The sequence below is a fragment of the Cornus florida genome, unplaced genomic scaffold, assembly GCF_030987335.1.
Source record: "Cornus florida cultivar Cherokee Brave unplaced genomic scaffold, ASM3098733v1 CherokeeBrave_3.0.0_Hap2_Chr10, whole genome shotgun sequence".
In the NCBI taxonomy this organism is placed as follows: domain Eukaryota; kingdom Viridiplantae; phylum Streptophyta; class Magnoliopsida; order Cornales; family Cornaceae; genus Cornus; species Cornus florida.
Window position 1 is genome coordinate 75063062 of NW_026775580.1, and position 25228 is coordinate 75088289.

The window sequence follows — 25228 nt, forward strand, 5'->3', positions numbered from 1 at the left end:
GAGGATACCCAAAGTGGACAGCTTATTGGCATATTAATTAGGGCTGTATAATCTTGTTTTCATTCAATCTATATATATATATATCTATATATATATATATATATATATTAAATAAAATAAAATAGGGTTAATAAAAAGGTTGTAGTTTTTTTTTTTCCAAGTCAAAAAAATGTTATATTAGTTGATGTGTAGAATTAAAGCCTAACGATTTAGACGAGACTTAAGTCATATAAAGTGGGAGCGAGAACGAATTTGAGAGTGGGAGAATTAAAGTTACAGAATTAAGTCATAAATAGTGAGAATTTAAGCCTGAGCGCGTGCGTAACGTAAGAACAATAACGTGCTAGGAACGTGAGACCGATACTCATTGAGAAAAATTGTATGACTTATGACGAGACACTAATTTATTGTACTATCAAGATAATTGTCAATTATAATTACTTACACACATAAAGTGTATATAGATATGATCGATCATAATTATTGACCTCAATAGAAGAAAATTATGTCTTGCTAAAACACCATAGCTATGATCTCATTTCATTTGGTACCTTTTTTATGAAATCTTAAGGGAAGTATTTGACCAGTAATATATTAATAATAAATTTTAAGTTAACTGTTTATATGAATTTCATTTTGAATCAGACTTTATCATTTTGCATTATTTTGATGTACATCCATACTTATTGCTCTGGGTTATTCATTGATGGACACACAAGTAAATTTTAAGTCAATTTTATACCACATAATAATTTCTGAGGGATAACACATTACATCATGATATAATAAATGAAATAACTTATAATTAAGGATAAACTATTAATATATGGACTTAGTGGGTGTATATTACATGTTCATGAGGTTAAAGTAATGAAGTTTTAATAATTGGATGGACCACTAAAATATTTCTATAAAATGAACTCTACTTTTTGCTTTATACCTCACAACAAACTATATTACTATAATAACCCAAAAACTACTACTAAAAAACCTTAGAACATGAAATAAACTTTTGAAAAGAACCTTGAACAGGTTATTTAATATTTTTAAATATTTTTTAAGTTTTACACAATAAATTAAAATATCACTATAAATTAATATGAACTTATAGACTTCTTTAGATAAAAGATTTTTTATATAAATTAAATTTAACGAAACAGTACAGACTCTGATCCCAAAATTAAATCGAATACCACCAAGATAGAAACATGCAATAACATAGAGATAAATTTAACAATTAAATCACAGAAATGACTGCCGAACCTGATAACGCTTTGATAATGCCCTGTAAAAATACCTGAACACCGGCAAGAACGGGCCAACAAGCCAACAGTTCAAGTCAACTCACAGAAGAAATTGCTAAATTAAAACTAAGGCTGTTTGTACTGGTTGGATTCAAGAAAATTATAAGATCTACACTGTTTAGCTAAATAAAATCTTTATATTTGATCTTTTGCTGACTGAAGTCTTTTGCCTGAAAGTACGAAAAATCCTAAATGGAGATAAGAAATTTTTGAATAAAAGCAAACTGGATGATTTATTTCATGGAAAATATATACATGGATACACACTGTTTATACATGGATACACTCTCACACAATATTTTACAAATGGAAACGTATTGAAAGAAATCATAAAAGAAAACACACTTACGAAAATTATGGCCAAAGGCTAGAGTGCTTGATAGTTGTAAACTTGATTGCTCTAAACTCGATAATCTTCTTCTAAGCTGAAGGGTTCCTTTTATAGAGAAATCTAAGATATAGATCAACGCTTGAGATTGTAGATGCGGCATAGATGGCTGAGATATAAGATGCTTTGAAGATAAGGTTCATTGAATTATTGTAGGGCACCCTTATCTTTGAACTGTTTGCTTTTATCTTTAGAATCTACTTTCGGTGGATCTTGGCTGCTTTTGGATACTGTTGTGAATCTACTTTTAGACATGTTTTTATCTTGATACTATTGAAGACTGTACACTGATGGAGAATCTACTTTTTCTTTGGATGCTCTTTAGACTTCTACCATATTAAACAAATTTCTGTCAGTATCGTTGTCTAGTGAGATGTCTAATGAGCTGGTTTCTTCATCTCTGTCGACAAGTTCATACTGTTCAATTAACATTTTTTCTTCATTTATTATTTTTTTAACCTCTGGAGATATCTCGATCTCTGGGGGAGATCGGATGACATAGGGAATTCTGGCTTTGATGAAAATTTTCATATTTATATTATGGTTGAAGAGCCTAAAACCAGGGTTGTAGCTTAAGTTAATCTGTTGATAAGCTTTATAATACATCAAATGGTTAAAGGTAGCTGGATCAATATCGTTTCGAAAGTTATTTACAAAATTGATATGTCTTGTCAGGTCCGGACTTCTGTTGGATTAGAATGAATGTAGATTTGATGCCATCCGAGAATTATAACTCCATTTCTTACCCATTTTGGAGGAGTGCTGTGGATATAAGTACAATGGAAACAGATGAATATAAATGTAAGATAATAATTAAATGGAAGTGTGAGCCATGCAACTCACTCAATGGAAGCATGAAACGCAATGCATGATAATGGGAACAAACATGTAAATCATGCTAAGTCATAAAACAAAATGTCTTAAACAATTAAGCACATAAACACGTAACAAATAATTATCATGTAAACATGGAACACGAAACAAACCCAACCCGTCGTCCTTAGGTTTTCGAACCCGGACGCTCTGATACCACATTGTCACGCCCCGAATCCCATGACTCGGGTCGTGAAAAAAAGAAGTAAAGTAAATAAATGAATAAGTAGATTCACTTGAGTAAAAAGATAATTAATTAGAGAAAACTGGTATCATTCACCACATAAACAACAATAATAATAATAATATTTTTTTAAAAGAAAATAATATTTGAAGGTTGGCAAAACAGTGGGGATTAATTTTGCAAGAGAAAAAAAAAAAAAAAAAAAATAGTAAATGGAAACACATGGTCAACAATTTCAGCAACTTGGGGCGACACAGTGTAGATGCCATAATGCAATTGTCAATCTTTGAGTAACAAATAATCTATATGCATGGGCTAACATATGATGATAATAATGATCCTAATATCAGTGTACATAGATAAATATGATAACAAGTATCAAACTGCCACCTAATATAAGTCGTTACATGCATATAGACAACCATCATGTGATTATAAATAATGACATGGCAAAGCAAGAATGGTGGTCCCAGTTAGTGGCTTATATAAATACGTGTATTGGGTGAACCACAACTCTTAAATTAGATAGTGATTTCAATAAAAATGTGAACATAGGAAGAAATTAATTTACAATTAAATCTCTAAATTAAATCATACTATTAGTACGTAATTGGGTTCCAATACATACACTCATTATAGTTTCATCAACATATTTTTTAAACAATATATTTGATCCAAATAAAAGTTATAACCTCCATGGCTTCATTACAATCCACAAAATGAGAAATAATGTTATGAAATTACATGAGTAAAGATAAGGGAGGAAATTCCATAAGAACTCCAAAAGATAGATGGGTGAGTTCTTAAGTCATTTCCTTCCTCCAAAAGAATATTACAAGCATTTCATCAATTATAATATCCAAAATACACCATGTATCAAAATACAAGTCCAAAAGTAAGTTACGCAATGGATGTCTCAATTATCACAAGTAGCTCAAAAATGTTGGCAAGATCTCAATCAAACTAGGGATGAGGAACCTCCTCTTAGGCAATGCCATTTCCTGAAAAATATAAGAATCAACGGAGTGAGCAACGAATTGCTCCGTAGGAATGCCTCATGAATATAAACTAGGTTTCTCAAAATTTTACAAACATTACATGGCCATACAATACAAGGAACATGCTCCCTAACGTCTAGTCTCAAGGAAACCTAAATAGGATCATCTTAGTCTAGCATAAATAATATTAATTCATTCATCAAGATAAACATAAACAATATAGTGAAATGTACATAAATCCACAAGTTATAATAGCACATAAATGCCAACTTGGAAATAAAAGTTGAAATCAAGTAATGGGATAATTAACTCAGAACACACTCACACTCCCAGTCACATAGCCATGTTATGCGCCTAAATAAAAATAGTCATTTTCGGATTACTAGTCCGCCGGAAACTAACCGATTGGCCAATATAAGGTGGAGAAACTCATGTTTCACCCGCGAGTGCCAAACCCTCGCATTCTCAAAGTAACAACTCCCGAGTATCTCCCAAAATCAACAAACAAGTCCACAAAATAATCCATATACCATGATATGCCCAAATTGCACTTTACATGCACACATAAATTATACTAATCACACAATCTATGTCTTATGGTCCAAATCACTATAATGGCATACTCTTTGATTCAATGTCAACAAATTGGGTATTTTAAAGTCATGTGATTATATATTATTATTATATCAAATTTCAAGTATGTAAAAATTTAATGTCATTATAGAAATGTACATCTTCAAAGTTAACCCTTACAAGATAACAAATACATAAAAATTCATGAACAACCATAACATATAAGACACTTTAATTACAAATAATTATACACACTAAAATCTAAGACTTTAATAAATATCAATAATATCAAAAATGAAACAAATAATATGTTACACATGAAAATTAACATAAGAACTCAATAAAATATTATGAACATGCAATTAAATCATTATATAAGCTCTCTAATCCAACTCTCACACACACAAGTGTATGCATAACTCACACAATGGTCATAAAATTCCAAGAACTCTTAGGTTATAAGCACAATATACCCCTACCTCAAGCTAGGAGCAAACCCTAGGTACTCCAAAAGAAAAATGCGCTCAAAATCCGAAATTGCTTGAGGGGTTTTGTTCCTCACTCTCGTAGTCCCCGTCAATTTCTCTTCTATGCAAGCTCAAAATCATAAAGGTTGGAGGTGAAATGGTAGAGAAATAAAAGAATAGGAGAGAAAAGAGAGGATTTTGGCCTATTTTACACTTTCTCTCTCTATACACACACATATACATGTCACACACATCTCACCCACTAGTCAACCTAAGCCCCATTACATAACAAAATGCAATTAAAAATAAAGATAAAAGGAAAAAAATAAAATAAAATAAGACTTGGTCATCACAGAGGTAATATTAAAGGTGCTAAGAACAAGATTAAATGGTGTTGAAAAAAAGAATAAAGGTGTTGAAAACAAGATTAAAAGTGCTGAGAAAAAGATTAAAAGGTGTTGAGAATAAGATTAAAAGGTGTTGAGAATAAGATTAAATGTATTGAGAACAAGATTAAAAGGTATTGAGAAAAAGATTAAAAAGTGTTGAGAACAAGATTAAAGGTGGTAAGAATAAGATTAAAATGTATTAAGAAAAGATTGAAAGATGTTGAGAAAAAGATTAAAGTTAAATAAATAAATGTCTAATTTTTTTTTTTAAAACTTGTTAAGAGTTTTATTATTATTTTTATTGTATTGATATTGAATGAATTACTAAATCTATTTATAATGGGACCGATGTGATGATTTATTTTTTATAAATTAAATGTAAGAAAGTTAAATTGGTAATTTTATAAAAAATAATAATAATAATAGTAATAATAATACTTTGAATTTTTAAGTAGGACATTTATTTTGGGATAACAAAAAATGAAAAGTTAGACATTTAAGACATTTATTTTGGAACGGTATGTAAACTTTAATAATTCGTGAAACCATTAATCACAAATTTACATGAATCCCATATCTTAAAACTTCATGATTTTCATATATTTATAAGACATAAATAAATGGTTAGATATAAATACCTCGATTCATGATATCAAACCTTGTTGAGATTAAATCCAATGTCTAGATCATTTAACTACGAACTAATCTGCAACTCTAATCAACAGGCAAAGGTGGAAAATGGTTTCTCTCTTGGCCTTTTGCACACATAAAACTTTTACGTGTAGTATCATTAATTGTACATAATTGATGAAGTATATGCACTTTTATAAAGGCAGAGAGAGGATCAGTTTTCCTTTTAGTAACCTAATTCCACTTCCCATCAAAGTAAGGAATAAGAAAGGAAAACACGTCTCCAATAAGTAATTACCAAAAAGGCAATTTATAAGTTGACCAAATAATATAATATTAATCTGATATCTATTTTATTTAACCACCAAATAATATGTCACATGTCCAAATCATGTGGGCCACAATTAAATAAATAATTTTACATTCTCCCACTTGGCACATATGATAACTTCTGTAGTGGTTTAGTAAAATAGTCATTAGTGTGCACCATAAATCAGATTGACTCATTAAGTTGGTTATCATAAATACCATAGTAAATAAACTACCAATGCGTGTCATGGCGATTATATATCCCTAAATGATACAGTCCCTTCCATGTACCACAACACTAGTAACCTATTCAACATAGTCTATAAATGAGGAATATCAATAATGATCTAACAATAATGTCTTTTCCAAGACTATTCCTATTACAATTTATTAAAGCAATATGTACATGTACATTAATTAATAGGAAATATCAGAAACACATTTAATTAGTACAAAAATATCAAATATATATAAGCATTGTTAAGCAATCCACAATTAAAAAATAATCATTATTGACTATATTCAAGACCCATTCTTTTAACAAGTTTCATAAATGTCTTGGGTGGTAGTTCATTCGCTAATGGATTGCACTCATAAGTTGTGTACTTATATGTTAAATAGACATTTGTTGTTTCTAAATATCTTCTTTAATGATAAAGTATTTCAACTTTAGAATACCTATCATTTTTCATACAAGAAGATCAACAATTGCAGCATAAATTTTCAGCAATCTGAAAATGGTACCCATAACTCCAAATCCTGAAATAAATTCTGCAATAAAAAATTATAGCCTCAAAGCATGATACAAATTAAAATTTTATAATAGATAAAGTAATAAAAAATTACTTTGTACTTTTTTATAATATTGTTCTTCCAACCAAAAGAAATAAATAACCAATTAAAAATGTCTTTCTAAGTATGAGCATATAATCTTTTATCACATACCAACTTGTAAATGCATCAAACTTCACAATATATGCATAAGGAATATTTTTTTCGTTTCTTTACCTTCTAACTAACTCATTCCTTGGGATTGCATTAGGCTGAATTTATCCTCTTTTATGTATGGAACAGTACTGGTTGAATAATGGTCCATATCAAATCTTTCTAGAACTCTTTCAATATATGCTTTCTGAGACAATCCTAAAAAAATCCACGTGATCTATCATGAAATATTTTTATTCCTATCACGTAGGATGCCTCATCCATATCTTTTATTTTAAAGTTCTTAGAGAAAACTTTTAGTTTTATATAATAAACTAATATCACTACTAGTAAATAAAATATCATCAATATATAGAATCATGAATATAAACTTACTCCCACTAACCTTCTAGTGTATACACTGATTAACAGTGTTTTCCTTAAAACCAAAAGAAATAATGGTATCATTAAACTTAATATACCATTGTTAGAAAGCTTGTTTAAATCTATATATTGACATCTTAAGTTTACAGACCATGAATTCTTTACCCTTTAATGTGAAGTATTCAAGTTGTTCCATATGGACTTTCTCTTATAAATTCTCATTCATAAAAGTAGTATTTATATTCATTTAATGTAACTCTAAATCATAATAAGTTACTAATGCCATGATATTTTAAAAGATTCCTTCTTAGATACTCATAACCATATCCATAATAGTACAATTACGTCTTTCAGCTACATGTTTTTGCTGTGGCATATATAGCAAAGTGTATTGAGCACAAATGCCATACATTTCAAGGAGTTTAGCAAACAGTTAGAGTATTAATCCGTTTCATCATACTTTCCATAGTATTCACCACCTCTATATGACCTTATAATTTCCACTTTTCTATCTAGTTGTTTTTCAATCTCATTTATGTATACTTCAAGAATACCCATTGCTTAAGATTTTTCATATAACAAATAGATACATCCATAATGTGAAAAATTAACTATAAAAGCGATAAAATACTTTTCTCCTCCAAAAGATGGAACATCAGAAGGTATACAAATGTCTGTATGAATAATTTTAAGAGGCCCTATAGTTATTGTGGCTCATTTTTTTGTGTGTTTGGTTTGTTTACCCTTAATACAATCCACACACACACCAAAATCAGTAAAGTTTAGATTCAGAAGAATCACATCCTTTACTAATTTTTCTAACATTTTACTAGATATTGACCTAGTCTTTTATACCACAAGAAAAATAAATTTTTTTATTAATTGAGCTCCGCTTAATTCTAACATTATGATGCAAGATCAAAAGGTTTTTAATAAATAAACTATCAAGTTTGAATTTACAGAAATCATCAACAATAATACCATAACTCACATATTAGAATTTCTTGAATAAACATCATTATCAAATTTAAATGAAAAATCATTAACATAAAGTTTTGAAATAAAATCAAATTATGAAAAATTAAATAAACATAAAAAGTTTAAAATAATTTAAATAAAATCCATTGTCTAACATTAAACATAATGTCACAATGGTTTCAACAAAACTTTTACCCAATTATCACAAATAAGAAATTCTTATTTGAATTTGTGGTTTAGGTCATAAGAAATTCTTACATCTATTAGAAACATAAACATTAGTGCTCAAGTCAACCTATCAAGTATTAGAAAGAATTTTAATAAGTAATTCGAAATATACAAAAATCAAAAGCTTACCATTCTTTTTCGAATCATTCTTTATATTTCATGTAATCTTTCTAAAAATGTTCAATACATTAATGACATTTTTTCATTATTACATTCCTTTCTTTTAGTAGATTAACCTAAATCTTTTAATTTTGGGTGTTGCTCACTTAATGCCTTTTTCAGGCTTATTCCCAAAATTTATTTATAACTTCTTAAGTCAGAGATAAACATAATGATTACCTTGCTACTTAAGTCTTGTCTTCTCCTAGATTAACATAATGGTCAATTAAATCACTTTCCACTTGTCTTAATAATGTTAATTCTCTAATTGACCCATACTGAATAGACAAGAAATTGAAAATAAATTGAATAAGAAAATTCGCATTCACAATCATCCATAAGGTTCTCAATTTTGCAGCAACATTAGTCATCTAAAAAAAAAAACATACCCACACATGGTAAGAGTACCAACAAAATTGCATAGTAGTGATATAAATTAATAATTTTCGTTTTAGATATTTATCTACAATACGAAAACATTCTTCTAGTCAAAATATTTATTAGCACTATCACTATGGAAAACAATTATTCACATAACTATAATGCTTAATCTGTTCGATCTCTCCCAAACTTTATGAAGAATCTTTTCTCCCTCGCTGTTTTTATCAGTAATAACAGTAGGTTTCTCAATTTAAAATGCTAAATCAAGATTTAACACATCTAAATTTTGAACTCAACTTACTCATTCCATTATGAAAAGTTAGTTCTATTGAGAATCAGAATAGATATAGCATGCGCATTAAGAAATATAATAAAACAAATATAATAAGATAAAATGCTCACAACAATAATGCTTTGAGTTAATAACACGTTTATATAACTTAAAAATATAAATACAATGTATAACTATAATACCCCTTTGGGTGGCAACTATAAAATACTAATAATGATGCTTATTTCTGTTTATATGTATACCTTCATTCGTGATGTATTATTTAATTAAACAGATAAGTTACCTTTGGATATCCTATATCTACCTAATTAAAAAATACATGCAATCCCTTCATTTTTATTTAATCACTTGAAAATCAATTTCCTTTGAAGAATTATTTCTCATAATTAAATAAACTCAATATTCATGAATATCACAAAAAATAATTAGCATCATAATTCATGAAATATTGCAATTATGTTTACTACTAAAATTAATATTCATTAACCATTATGGTTAGGCCACTTTGGTAACTATCTACTTTTACATAATATGAATATTAAATTAGTTAGTAATTAATTTATGATTAATTATGTCTATTACAAAATTTAATATTTATCAATCATTATGATTGGGCCACTTTGGTAGTTACCAATCTTCACATAATATGAATATTAAATTAGACAGTGATTAATTCATCATTAATTATGTTTACTATTATAATTAATATTCATCAATCATCATGGTTAGGCCACTTTGGTAGTTAATAACCCTCACATAATATGAATATTAAATTATCTAGTGACATATTAATCATTAAGTTACCCATTTAATATTATACACACATACTCATGCTAATCGATCAAAGTTTAGATATATAGATTCGATCCCAGAAACTTAATAGTCCAAAAATTTAATAAAAATATTATTTTTACTTTATATATACATAATAAAACATATTATTATTACTTTTTATTTTTGGACTTAAAGATCATAATTGAATCAATCTAAAATTGGTTCAGCATCATGTATGTATGTATGAGTACAAAACAATAATTATTTGCATGTTCAATAACATTAAATTAAATTTTTAGACTCACACATTATTCTAAAAAATTAAATTTTCATTAAAATAAATAAATACACATTCTTTATTTATTTAATAATTTATTATATATACATTGAGTTTCGTAACAGCACTTTCCGATCCTCAGTACGAGAACTGACCAGTAACAAAAATCCACCTTTCAATTCTATATAGAGATCATGCACGAAAATAAAAAATCTAGTGGATATATGTTGTCTCAATTAGCAGCATCTCCATTGCATTGCTTTTCCATAAGCAATTGAAAGTTGTAAAACATTATTTATTTGTATGGAAAGATTTTCCCACAGCCAATGATTAGAAAATAGGTCCATGGCAGTTTACTATCATTATTGTATAATATGTTTATCCATACACATATTGCGTCTATATATACAATGATTCCAGAAGGAAATAAATTATATATTTATATAATATTACTATCATTACTTTATATTTATGCAATTTTAAAGGAAAATAACGAGTTCCTAAACTATAAGCTCTGATACCACATGTAAACTTTAATAATTTGTGAAACCATTAATCACAAATTTACATGAATCCCATATCTAAGAACTTCATGATTTTCACGTATCTATAAGGCATAAATAAATGGTTAAATATAAATACCTCGATTCATGATATCAAACCTTGTTGAGATTAAATCCAATGTCTAGATGCTTTAACCACAAACTAATCTGCAACTCTAATCAACAGGCAAAGGTGGAAACTGGTTTATCTCTCTTGGCCTTTTGCACACATAAAACTTTTACATGTTGTATCATTAATTGTACATAATTGATGGAGTATATGCACTTTTATAAAATCAGAGAGTGGACCAATTTTCCTTTTAGTAACCTAATTTCACTTCCCATCAAAGTAAGGAATAAGAAAGAAAAACACTTCTCCAATAAGTAATTACCAAAAAGGTAATTTATAAGTTGACCAAATAATATAATATTAATCTGATATCTATTTTATTTAATCACCAAATAATATGTCACATATCCAAATCATGTGGGCCACAATTAAATAAATAATCTTACACAGTACATCGTCCTCACTTGAACCAATAACAAATGAATAAGTCTTTTTTTATTACTAATTTAGAGAAGATTTGGTAATTAAAAAATGAGGTATTCATTTATTATTCGTCCACATCAACGGTGTTCTCATGAATAAAAACTTAAGCATTTTTCAACATAATTATTACATATATAATTCAAATCCCAACATCATTGATAAACAAGATAACACTGATTACATTATACAACACTACATTTTATTTATTCAGAATTTGAAAATTAGACAATTTTCAGTATCAAATTGATGCTTATGACATGAGTTCAATCTCAATGAAGATAACTGGACCAAGCTTTATGGTAGCAATAGTAGGATCATCGACAATGGCTTTAAGGGTAGAACTCTCACCTTTCACGTAATCCTTCATGAATGCCACTACAATTCTTCTTAATTTGAGTAACTTTACTGCCAATATCATAAAAATTGATGATATTCAGGTTGATATTCACTTAGTCACACAATTCATTCAAAGAGGCCTCGCTCTCAAGCTCCATACGCAAATTTGCGATTTGGGAGCGAATTCACTCAAAATTCGCGAATTCAATTTTTGTAATTCGCGAATTTGTTTTCCTAATTCGCGATTTCCATACGAATTTACTTTATATAACTAAATTTGTTAGAGTCCCAGTGATATGGAACACCTATATTACCATATATGCATTTATTACTTAAATTTCAGTGTGCCCTTAGTATATGGCGTTGCTATACTACCACATATATATATATATATATATATATATATATATATTAATTATACATGTTTGAAAATATCCTACTAAAAAACTTTTCAATTAGAGAATATTACAAATAAATTACACATCTTTTAGTGAAAAAAGTTAGCTTATTTATTACATATATCGTTAATGGAATAAATAATCATGAAAATATTTGCATATGGATTTAAATAAATAAAAATATATATGTAATATAATTTTATTTAAACAAAATATAACAACGCTCTCAAGATGCTCCCGCTCTAAAAAATTTTAAACTTTGACGCTTTCGCGCTCTCGCTCCCACTCCCGCTCCTGCACTCGCTCCCGCTCTGTGTGACTTAGGATATTCATCTAATAATTATTTCTATATAATTGTTGAAATATATTACCAATTATGTAATGAAAGGCTTGTGTGGATTTTCTTAGATTGGTTGAGACAATAAATATTTGGTTGAATTAAATTGAAGTGTGTGTGTGTGTGTGTGTGTGTATATATATATATATATATTAAATTATTACTACTTGACTTCCTTGATACCTCCAAACTTGTGGAGCCTTAAGGATCTATTGGGTTTGAATTTGTCCACAAGCTCTCTTAGTGGTAATCTACCATTAGATATCGGGAATTTGATGGTCATAACACAACTAGACTTGTCGTGGAACCAGTTATCAAGTGATATCCCCAGCACCATTGGAAGCACTCAATCATTAGTTAATCTCTCCTTGGCGCATAATGAACTGCAAGGACATATTCCACAATCACTAGGCAACTTGATAAGCTTGGAATTCTTAGATCTATCCAACAACAATTTCTCTGGAGAGATTCCCAAGTCCTTAGAGACTCTCAGGTATCTTCAATATTTGAATGTCTCTTTCTATAGAATCCAAGGAGAAATTCCTACTGGAGGACATTTTGTGAATTTTACTGCTCAATCATTTATACATAATTAATGCACTTTGTGGCCTAGCCCAACTGCAATTCCCACTTTGTAAAACAAAGAAGAACGAAAGATCGAGGTCAAAAATTATACCGTTGTTGAAATATATTTTACCTCCTATTGCATCGATAACTCTTGTGGTGGCTGTCATATTTGTGTTGATACAATGTCGAAAACAAATGGTCAAATTATCAACAAATATAGATTCTTTACCTCTGACAAATGCAGATTCGTTGCCTCTGACAAATGAAGATTTGTCACCTCTGACATGGAGAAGAATTTCATACCAAGAGCTTTTACAAGCAACAAATGCATTCAGCGAAGCCAACCTTCTTGGCGTTGGAAGTTTTGGTTCAGTATGTAAAGGAACGCTTTCAGATGGGATGATTATTGCCGTAAAGGTTTTCAATTTGCAATTAGAAAGAGCAATCAAGAGTTTTGATGTTGAATGTGAAGTGATATGCAATACTCGCCATCAAAATCTGATGCACTAATAACATGGATTTCAGAGCCTTGGTACTAGAGTCCGTGCCTAATGAGAGCCTTGAGAAATGGTTGTATTCGCACAACTATTGTTTGGACATTCTACAAAGGTTAAACATAATGATAGATGTCACATCAGCCTTGGAAAATCTCCATCATGGTCATGTGTTCACTGTGATTTGATGCCTAAGAATGTCCTACTAGACGAAGATATGATTGCACATGTTGCTGATTTTGGCATTGCCAAACTCTTTGGTGAAGGGGATCTTATGGCACAAACCACGACCTTGGCAACAATTGGGTATATGGCACCAGGTGATGATGTTCTATGCTCATTATATCAATTGAGTTTCAAGCTTTCATATTTACCTTTTGCACTTGTATTGTCCTTTTCCTTGTTAGAATTTCTTTTCATTGTTGATTTGGTGCATAGAGTACGGAATGGAAGGAAGAGTTTCAACAAGATACGATGTCTATAGTTATGGTGTCTTGTTGATGGAAACATTCACAAGGAAGAGGCTGACAAATGAAATGTTTGCCGGAGAGATGAGCTTGAAGCATTGGGTGAAAGAAGCATTAGATGGTTCAATAATTGAAGTTGTGGACAGCAATCTGATAGGAACAGAGGATGAAAATTCCTCTGTTAAGGAGGAATGTGTATCATATATCTTGGGTTTGGCCCTGGATTGTTCAAGTGATAAACCCGCGGAAAGGATCGACATGAAAGAGGTCTTGGTTAGGCTTGAGAAAATTAAAATCTCCTTTTCAGAAAATATTGGAATGGTTGGCAAGAAAAAAGCTATGAATTAACAGGTATCAAGTTTAATACTGTAGTATTTTGTACTTGTTGCATTTTCTTTCCCTCCATTTTTTATACAGTGAACATCCATCCAAAAATTCTGAACATTAGTTTGGAATTATTTTTTAGGAAGTGACAGAAATTTCTATACTTCTTTTTATTGGACTGTTGGGTTACTTGTGGGGAAAAAAGTGAAAGGCCCCTCTCTGTGTATTTCCTGGCTTTTAGTCTTTTCAATGAAATTGCTTACCTTTGAAAAATAAAAATCAATGTCTGTTGTTGCATTGTTATCCCAAGATTTCTAAAAATTTACAGATTTTATTTTTAACATTCGTCAATACCTCATAAATAAATTTTTTTTAAATGATATGGGATAGATTTGGGTCGACATAGAAGCTGATGCCTGATTAAGGAAAATAATTTTAAAGTCAATGGAGTTGTAGAGAATTTCTTGACCGAATGTTTTAATTGATTAATGTATTCAAAATAAAAATTAAAAAAAAAAAAAAAAATTAGACCTTTTACTTCTTTATCTCCAGCATAAATAATGAATTTTTTAAAGTTATGTATAGATAAAGCTATCCAAGAAAATAACTTAAAAAAATTAAAAGTAGTAATTGCACTTTTAACTTTCAACAATATGACTTTGCAAGACTCTATGCAATAACTTTCATATTTTAAGTTACATTTTTAGTTATGCAACATCTTTTCGAAGTTATCCAACAAATGAAAATTTCATATACATTAGTGTGACAGAAAACTTTTATACAAAAAAGAATCAGAATTATCATTAAAAACAATAATGCATTCTTGTAACTGAAATAAAAATGTTTAAAAAAATAATAATTTAGAAGTGACACCTAATGAGATCATATGAAACAATGTGCATACAAATGCAATGAAGGATATGTAGGTGCGCACTAGTAAAATAAAAGTACTAATAATATTAATAAATAAATTAAATAAGGATATATAGGTGCACTAGTAAAATAAAAGTACTAATAATAATAAATAAATAAATAAAATAAGGAAAGAGTCAAAGATCGATCTAACCCGGTATGAGCTTTAAAATTTACACATAAATAAAAGATATGCATGCAAGTTAATAAGTTATTACCAAGGATCCTACGTGGTGTTGAAGAGGATCTCATACTTTATAAAGGGTAGAAATTGAACCATTATGTAGGACCCACCTATGATGGTCCACTCTCATCGAGTATAAGTGCAAATTCCATCAATATGTGCTTTTTCAAGTTATCACTTGAGAAAAATATCAAAACATAATTATTATTTTTCTTTATTCTTCTTCTCAAGTTTATCGGCTGCCGAACTACGGTACTTTTAGGTTTGCAAAAGCTAGTTTGAAAATCTTGTTTAATTTGTGGTAATATGAGGTTATAAGTACTTTCTCGGCCTTTATGCAAAGAGTTTCAGTATTTATTTATTAATTGATATAAATTCTATAAAACTCAAAATTACCTAATAAAATTCAAACTAATTCAAATTAACAAAATATAAAAAGAGTTTAATTCACAATAAAGAGCTTTCATTAATTATTATATCCCACGATATAAATTCTATAAAACTCAAAATTAGCTAATAAAATTAAAATTTAATCTATAATCAATTGTGCTTGACCAAATGGTCCATATATTACATTATTTGTCAATTTTTATATTTTTAATTTAATAAAATCCATGATGTAAATGAGTCGTGAGTTTATTGCTGTAAGCCACACTAAAAATGATATCTTGGAAATTTATTTATATAAAAAAATATTTATTAATGGATATAAAAAGAGTTTTTATCTATACTATTATTAGATGTGCAAAGAGTTTGAGTATTTAATTATTTATTTATTTATATAAAAAAATATTTAAAACACTAAAATCAACATAATAAAATTTAAATTAACCTATTTATCTATTTATTATTATGAATTTTTTAATTAAAAAAATCTAATTAGACAATAATTATTAATATAAAAATATTTATTAATTGATATATAAAACAAAATAATTTTTCTAAAACTCTACCATAAATTAGCTATTATTATGAGTTTCTTAGTAAAATTAAATCAAATTAGACAAGGATAGATTTAAAGAAAATAAAATAATTTCTATAAAACTCTATTACAAATTACCTATTTTATTTTCAATAAAACTGTATCAAACTAAACAAAGATATATTTAAAGAGTTTCTATAAAACTCTAACACAAATTACCTATTTATCTATTAATATTTATTAATTGATATAAAAATAGTTTTTGTAAAAATAGTTTCTATAAAACTCTAAAAATTATCTAATAAAATCAATCATATTCTATATAAAACTCTAATTTTTAGTTCAATATAAAAAGAATAGTTATTTTTTATAAATAATTATCACAATATAACCGGCCCGGCCCAGTTATGATTATGTAATTATCAGAAAAAGGACACATGTCATCATCCTATTAATCCAAGAAGCCTATAAATAAAAGCATGGAGAAAAAGGAATGGGTACCGAAATTGAGAATTCTAAAAATCTAGAATTACAGAGTAAAATACAAAAACTCTGCCAAAAAGTTTAAGTATTTCAGTAATTATTTATTTATATAAAAAAATATTTATTAATTGATATAAAAAGAGTTTTTATCTATACTATTATTAGATGTGCAAAGAGTTTCAGTATTTAAGTACAAATTATTTATTAATATAAAAAATTATTTATTAATTAAAAATATTTATTAAAAGAATTTCTTTAAAACTCTAACACAAATTACTTATTTATCTATTTATTATATAAAACTCTTATTTTTAGTTTAATATAAAAAGAATGGTTATTTTTTATGGATAATTATCACAATATAACCGGTCGGCCAGTTATGATTATGTAATTATCAGAAAAGAACCCATGTCATCATCTTACTAATCCAAAAAGCCTATAAAGAGAGGCATAGAGGAAGGAGGAAGTGGTACAGAAATTAAAAATTCTAGAAATCCAGAATTCTAGAGTAAAATATAGAAACTCTGCCAAAGAATTTCAATATTTTGGTATTTATTTATTTATATAAAAAATATTTATTAATTGATATAAAAAGAGTTTTTATCTGTACTATTATTAGATGTGCAAAGAGTTTCAGTATTTAAGTATTTATTTATTTATATAAAAAAAATATTAAAAAAACTAAAATCTAAATAATAAAATTTAAATTAACTTATTTATCTATTTATTATTATGAATTTTTTTAATAAAAGAAAATCTAATTAGACAATAATTATTAATATAAAAAAATATTTATTAATTGATATATAAAACAAAATAATTTTTTTAAAACTCTACCACAAATTAGCTTTTATCATGAGTTTCTTAATAAAATTAAATCTAATTAGACAATGATATATTTAAAGAAATTAAATCTAATTAGACAATGATATATTTAAAGAAAATAAAATAATTTCTATAAAACTCTATCACAAATTACCTATTTTATTTTCAATAAAACTCTATCACACTAGACAAAGATGTATTTAAAGAGTTTCTATAAAACTCTAACACAAATTACCTATTTGTCTATTTATTATGAATTTTTTTAATAAAAGTAAATCTAATTATAGAAGAATTATTAAAATAAAAAATATTTATTAAGTACAAAATTACCTAATAATATCAGTCGCATTCTATATAAAGCTTTAATTTTAGTTCAATATAAAAAGAATAGCTATTTTTGATGGATAATTATCACAATATAACCTACCCCGCCCAATTATGATTATGTCATTATCAGAAAAGGACACATGTCATAATCCTATTAATCCAAGAAGTCTATAAATAGAGGCATGAAGAAAGGAGGAAAGGATATCGAAATTGAGAATTCTAGAAATTTAGAATTACGGAGTAAAATAGAGAAGCTCTGCTAAAGAGTTTCAGTATTTATTAAAAAGAATTTTTTATCTATACTCTTATTAGATATGTAAAGAGTTTCAGTATTTATTTATTTATATATATAAAAAAAATAAACACTAAAATCTACATAATAAAGAGTTTCTATAAAACTCTAACATAAATTACCTATTTATCTATTTATTGTGAGTTTTTTTTTTAATAAAAGGAAATTTAATTAGACAAGTATCTAATATAAAAAATTATTTATTAATTGATATAAAAAGTGGTTCAAAAGAGTTTCTATAAAAAACTCTAACACAAATTATCAATTTATCTATTTATTTTAAATTTTTTTAACAAAAGTAAATCTAATTAGATAAGAATTATTAAAATAAAAATATTTATTAATTGATATAAAAAGAATTTTTAAAAGAGTTTATATTACACTCTAACACAAATTACCTATTTATTTATTTATTATAAATTTTTAATAAAAGAAATTCTAATTAGAAAATAATTATTAATATAAAAAATATTTTTAATTGATATAAAAAATAAAATAATTTTTCTAAAACTCTATCACAAACTACCTTTTATTATGAGTTTTTTTTTTTTTTTTTTTAATAAAAGCTAATCTAATTTGACAAGAATTATTAAAATTTAAAAATATTTATTAATTGATATAAAAAGAGTTTTTAAAAGAGTTTATATTAAACTCTAACACAAATTACCTATTTATTTATTATTATAAGTTTTTTAATAAAAGAAAATCTAATTAGACTAGAAAAACTCTACCACAAATTACCTATTTTATTTTCAATAAAATTATAATACATTAGACAAAGATATATTTTAAGATTTTCTATAAAAACTCTAATACAAATTATCTATTTATTTTGAGTTTTTTAATAAAAGGAAATCTAATTAGACAAATATTGTTAATATAAAAAATTATTTATTAATTGATATAAAAAGATGTTTTAAAAGAGTTTCTATAAAACTTTAACACAAATTACCTATTTATTTATTTATTGAAATCTAATTCGACAAGAATTATTAATATAAAAAAATATTTATTAATTGATATATAAAGAGTTTTTAAAAGAGTTTCTATAAAATTTTAACACATATTACCTATTTATTTATTTATTATGAGTTTTTTTAATAAAAGAAAATATAATTAAACAAGAATATATTTTAAGAAAATAAAATAATTTTTATAAAATCTATCACAAATTGCCTGTTTTATTTTCTATAAAATTCTATCACATTATTTACAAAACATTCAACACGTGCATCCCACGTGCCTTTTCCTATGTATATATATATTACTAGTATATATTAATTATATTATATTTCCATAAAATCTCGTTCACACTAGGTGACCGGATTGTTGGACTTGCGAGGTCTTAGCAATTAAATTAGTAATAAAGTTAGTGGACCCAAATTTCAAATAATGTAATAGTACTATTTGGCGTTGGCAATTAAATTAGTAATAAATTAGTGGACCCAAATTTCAAATAATGTAATAGTACTATTGTATATTGGCGGTGGCAATTAAATTAGTAATAAATTCAATGGACCTCCACACATTAATTTGTATTCTGTGGTCACACTGGATGGGCTATCTGAGTGGCTAGACTTGTGCCAAGTCTTGACAATTATAATTCCAATATTTGTTGTTGTAGTAATCTTGATTGGATAACAAAATGGGTGGTTGTGATCAATGAGCATAGATTATCAACTATGCATCCTCATAATCACCAGATTATGACCATGATTTCACCGACTTATATAACATCTTGCTAAGCCTTACGTGTTTGCTATGTCGTCCATAACTCTTTCCCATGAAACTCAAACTCATGGAGAGGACTAGCTTCTTCTTTTCTATCGCATTGTTGATACACTCTTGTTGTTCTATGGTTTGCTTGGCTACGTCCATTTTTCCAAACTCGACTACCGATCAATATGCTCTTCTTGCCTTCAGATCCCATATCACTTATGAACCTGAAGATGTATTAGCTAATAATTAGTCTACCACTACCTCAGTTTGCAATTGGATTGGTGTCTCCTGTGATCTTGACCAGAGAGTCACAACCTTGAATCTCTCTCGTGTGGGTCTCCGAGGCACCATCGCTCCACATCTTGGAAATCTCTCATTCCTCGCATCACTTGATATCAGTTACAACAATCTCAACGAGTATATACCCGAAGAGTTGGCTCATTTGTGTCGATTAAAAGAAATCAATTTGGGGTTCAACAATTTCAGTGGAGGGATACCATCATGGTTTGGGATTTTACAAAAACTCCACAAGTTGATACTGTATAACAATAGTTTCACAGGTACTGTCCCAAAATCACTATGCAACATTTCGAAGCTACAGATATTGGATATTTCAAACAATTCTTTACATGGAAATATTCCGGAAGAGATTGGTAATCTTTCTAAACTGAAAGTATTACGCTTGAAATTTAACAAGCTCACAGGTGCCATACCATCTACCATCTTCAACATTTCTTCTTTGAGATTGATTAGTTTGGCAGGCAATAGTCTATCAGGAAGTTTATCAGTAGATATGTGCAACAATCTTCCTAAGCTTGGAGAATTTTCTATTTCTTGGAATCAGCTTAGCGGGCAAATTCCATCCAATTTATACAAATGCCGGGAGCTCCAAGTTTTATCATTGTCGTTCAATGACTTCAATGGCAGGATACCTAAAGAAATTGGCAACCTAACCATGCTCAAGGAGTTATATCTTGGTAGAAACAACTTGGAGGGTATGATTTTAATTTCACATCTAACTATTCATTATAAGCTTAACAAGGGAGAATATCATGTGTTGCTTTTGACAACTTTGCATGTGTAATTCCATCGGAGATAGCTAATCTTCAACATTTGGAACTAATCGACATGAGGAGTAGCTCTCTAATAGGAACCATCCCATCTTCTATCCTCAACATTTCATCATTGCAATTTATATTCTTCAATAACAATACACTATCTGGAAGCCTCCCAGTGACCATTCATTACCACGTTCCCTTTCTTAAGAGTGCTAGATCTTACTTCAAATCAACTCATAGGTCAAATTCCATCTGGCTTATGGAAATGCAAAGGGCTTCAAGGGTTATCACTCATGGGTAACAAATTCACCGGTAGCATATCCAAGAAAATTGGGAACCTTACTTCAATCAAAGTCCTGTTTCTTGACAACAACTACTTGACAGGTACCTTCTTTATTTCACTTTAGTAAATGTTTTCCTTGTGCATAATGAATCTGTATGAAGTTCCAAATTTAAGAGTGCTCCTTACGTTAGAGAAGCTTGTAATTTCATACATGTCATCAAATTTAGTCAGTACATTAAAGAAACATTATTCATCTTTACTTGATTTTTGTATTTTAGATAAATAAATATATTACAATATTATATGTCACAAAATCTATGTCAGAACATCTTTAAATATGCAACCTTCAATTGTTTTATTCCATTTAAAGATCAAAAGTGGCATGACAAATTTCATTCCATTTCAACCATGGAGAGAATAGATTTAAATTAAAACTGTGCTTGTATATGCTTGTATAGTGGGTTGGTCGTCATTTGAGTTTAGCTACTTCTTTTTTCTTTTAATTAAAAAAGAATGGTTGTCAAAATCGAGATTTTGAGTCGTAGAATTGCACGATTCTACAACTCGAGCCCCCCAAAATCAATCCAAATCGCACCAAAATCATTCAGTTGATAGAATCGTGAGTGAAATTGATGGATTCGGTAATAGAATCACATAGAATTTTCTATGTGATTCCACCGATTCTACTGAATTGGATTGTTTGGGCATTTTTTTGGGGGTTGGTTCCTTCTTTTGAGGGTGGGCTACAAAATAAAGAGTGCCCAACACACACTTTGGGTCCAAAGTTTCAATTCTTTGACCACTGGACATCGCGAAAGCCTTGGATAGCTCCATGCATCCTCCTTACAGCTTTTTTGAAGTCTAAACAAGGTGTGGTACTTAACTATGTTTGATTGTTTGAACTTTGAAGTTTTGGACTTCGAAATTTTTCTTTACACTCGGTTCCCATTTTTTTTTTTTTTTTTTTTTTTTCCCTTTTTTGGAATCTGTCAATCTAAAAGTTTAAAGCTTAAGAATTTTGTTTTAATATATATATATATATTTTGTGTGAGTATGTTGACCATGGGGTTGGGAACTTGGGATGTTAGTATGTTACTCTACTTTTTTTATTGGCGCAGTCTACATTTCTCAGGCTTTTTTTTTTTTTTGTGTGCGAGTGTGTTGAATACTTGAATCTGAAAGGTAATGTTAGGCGCTGAATGTTATACATTTTAGCCTCTCTATTCGTATGTTTTATTTTCTTAATAATAGTTTATTTGTGATTTTACATTGTTTTATTGTTTTTATTTATTTCAGGACTTTAATTGTAAAATCAGTCAATACTAGTAATTCTGAACTTTACAAGATGACTTTTCGTGGGAACGAGCAATGTTGAAGATCCAAATCTAATTATACTTAGAAAATAGTCCAAAAGAAGCTACAAGTTGATGAGAATGGAAAGAAGAACAAAAGGAAAAATCCTTCTCCAAAAAGGAAACTTTCGCCAAAGTTGGTAGCTTGAACCCGTTTTGGTAATCTGGCTGTATCTCTCTCCTCGAGTGTCAAAATGGCTAAATTCTTGCTTGGATTGATAGGAAATTCGAAGAGCTGCAATTTTGTGTTTCACGAGCTTTCCTTAAAACAGTTGTTTACCTTGTCAAAATTGGCCTAAAAGTCTGCACGAATTTTGGGAGTCCTTATTCGACAGAATTTCTATGTATGTCTCCTATATGAAAATGGGAGCTTTAGGGCTGATCTCTTATTATTTAAAGGGAGTCCTCTGCAACATTGAGGGATCATACAGAGGAGCTTGAGGCTTAGATCAGAAAGGAGTAGTCAGAAGAAAGAAGAGATCGATCCATGGCGATGAAGATGTCTTCCTCAACCATGAAGAATTCCACCCCAATCATGCTTCGCTAAACGCTTTGCTAGGGTTGTGATGTAGCCCTAGCTTAGCAACCTGGTTTGATTGTATTTAATTATTAGAGAATAATTTTTATCATGCATGATTGTGTAATCTATAGGGTTTTTTTTATTGAATTTTCAATAAGAATCAGTTTTAGAGTTTTAATTCAATTACAAATATTTTTCTATCTTGTCTTAGATATTTTAATCTTGTGATTGAACACAACTCATTCGCTTCTTGTAGTTGTGAATGAGATGATTACACAATGGTTCTTATCTGAATATAATATTAGAGATTTGATAGATTATGCCTAGAAAAAATAGACCATGCTACACCCTAAAGTAAAGTAGATAGGTAGATGGTTTATGCCAATCGAAGATAGTCCATGCTTAGTTTTAAATTATATTATTTTCTAGCTGAATTAATATGTGCTTGTAGCCATGATTAATTCCCCGCGCATGTTATATGAAATATCTCCAATAAATTGATACAATTAACTGGTGGTGCGACGTTAGTGGTGAAATCATACTCCTAGTTCTGTCTCTCTATTTTCTACATCATATTTGATCATCGGTCTTTAGTTTATTTTATTTTTCTATTTAGTTAATTTAGAATTAATCATCACAATTCGATTATCCTACTTTCAAGTTAATTTTGGAATTTAAGAAATCTGTTGATAAACTTATTTTACACAAGTCCCTTGGGTACGACACCCTTACAAGTAAACACTATCTACAAAGATTCGTGCACTTGCAAGTGGTACATATAAATCTCACAGCAGGTAATGCAGTCCAACTTAAACAAGAAAAAGAAATAAAAGAATAGATGAGGAAACTTAAAAACAAAACAAGGAACCATTCGCCGTGAAGCAAAGAATTTGGTAGAAATGCTGAAAATGACATGGGTAAATTTTCCTCTCTGGAACCACATTAAAAAATATATATTTACCTTCAAGATTTATGTTTGGCTTTAAAACTCAATCATACTTTGAAATTTAATTTATACATCAAGGCTGGCATGCATGCATATATGATAATCTATAATGCAACTACTCAATTGGATATAGGCTTGGCATTTTGACAGGCACTTTGTTGTTGATTATGAATCTATTATTTTTTAAATTATTTTTGAAAGTTTGCTTAGTTATATGAAAATATTTCATGATATAACTATGACAGATGACACTTAGATTCACTAAAAATTGTTGGCTAATGCAATGCACACACAATTGTCTAGCAGTTTAATTTTTTTTTTTTTTTTTTTTTTTTTTTTTTTTTATGATTAAAGTCTAATTTTAATAAATATTTTGGCATTAGTTTGCAATCTAAAATTATCTTAAACAAACTACTTTCGCTCTTATAAGCAAAAAAAATTTCCTATTTTTCAAACAATTACATTAGAAAGTTAACCTATTTTTCTATTGAATAATTCGCTCCTTTTGACAGAAAAAAAAGTACCAGGAGTAAAGGAAGTAAAAAAAAAAAAAAAAGTTTATTTTATAAAAGGTAGGAATGGTATTATAAAATAAGAGATATGCATTAATAATTTTAAGGACATTCTTATCATTTTTTTTACAATATAAACTTTTTTCTTGCTTCCTATATTATAAAAGGTAGGAATGGTACGTGAGAGTGCAGTAGTAAAAAGAGGAGTGCAAATTAAGTTTTTCTTGCTTCCTCCATTCTGTATATCACAAACTCTTAGGTCCAATAAACCAATCACTGTGTGGATAATTCATGAATGCAATCCTTCTCAACTTAATTACAAAGTCATGGTAATTTGTAAGACTCTTAAAAAGCTTCAAGAAT

General features: G+C 28.3%; 1 protein-coding gene across 1 annotated transcript; it reads left to right on the top strand.

Annotated features, from left to right (window-relative positions):
- Positions 1-12953: 12953 nt before the first annotated feature.
- LOC132277875 (LRR receptor-like serine/threonine-protein kinase EFR) lies at positions 12954-23610 on the top strand. Its single transcript, XM_059779718.1, has 6 exons — positions 12954-13190; positions 13855-14059; positions 14178-14479; positions 20445-21189; positions 21273-21636; positions 22832-23610. The coding sequence occupies exons 1-5, from the start codon at positions 12954-12956 to the stop codon at positions 21551-21553; spliced, it is 1770 nt and encodes a 589-aa protein (XP_059635701.1). The 3' UTR covers positions 21554-21636; positions 22832-23610.
- Positions 23611-25228: the final 1618 nt, after the last annotated feature.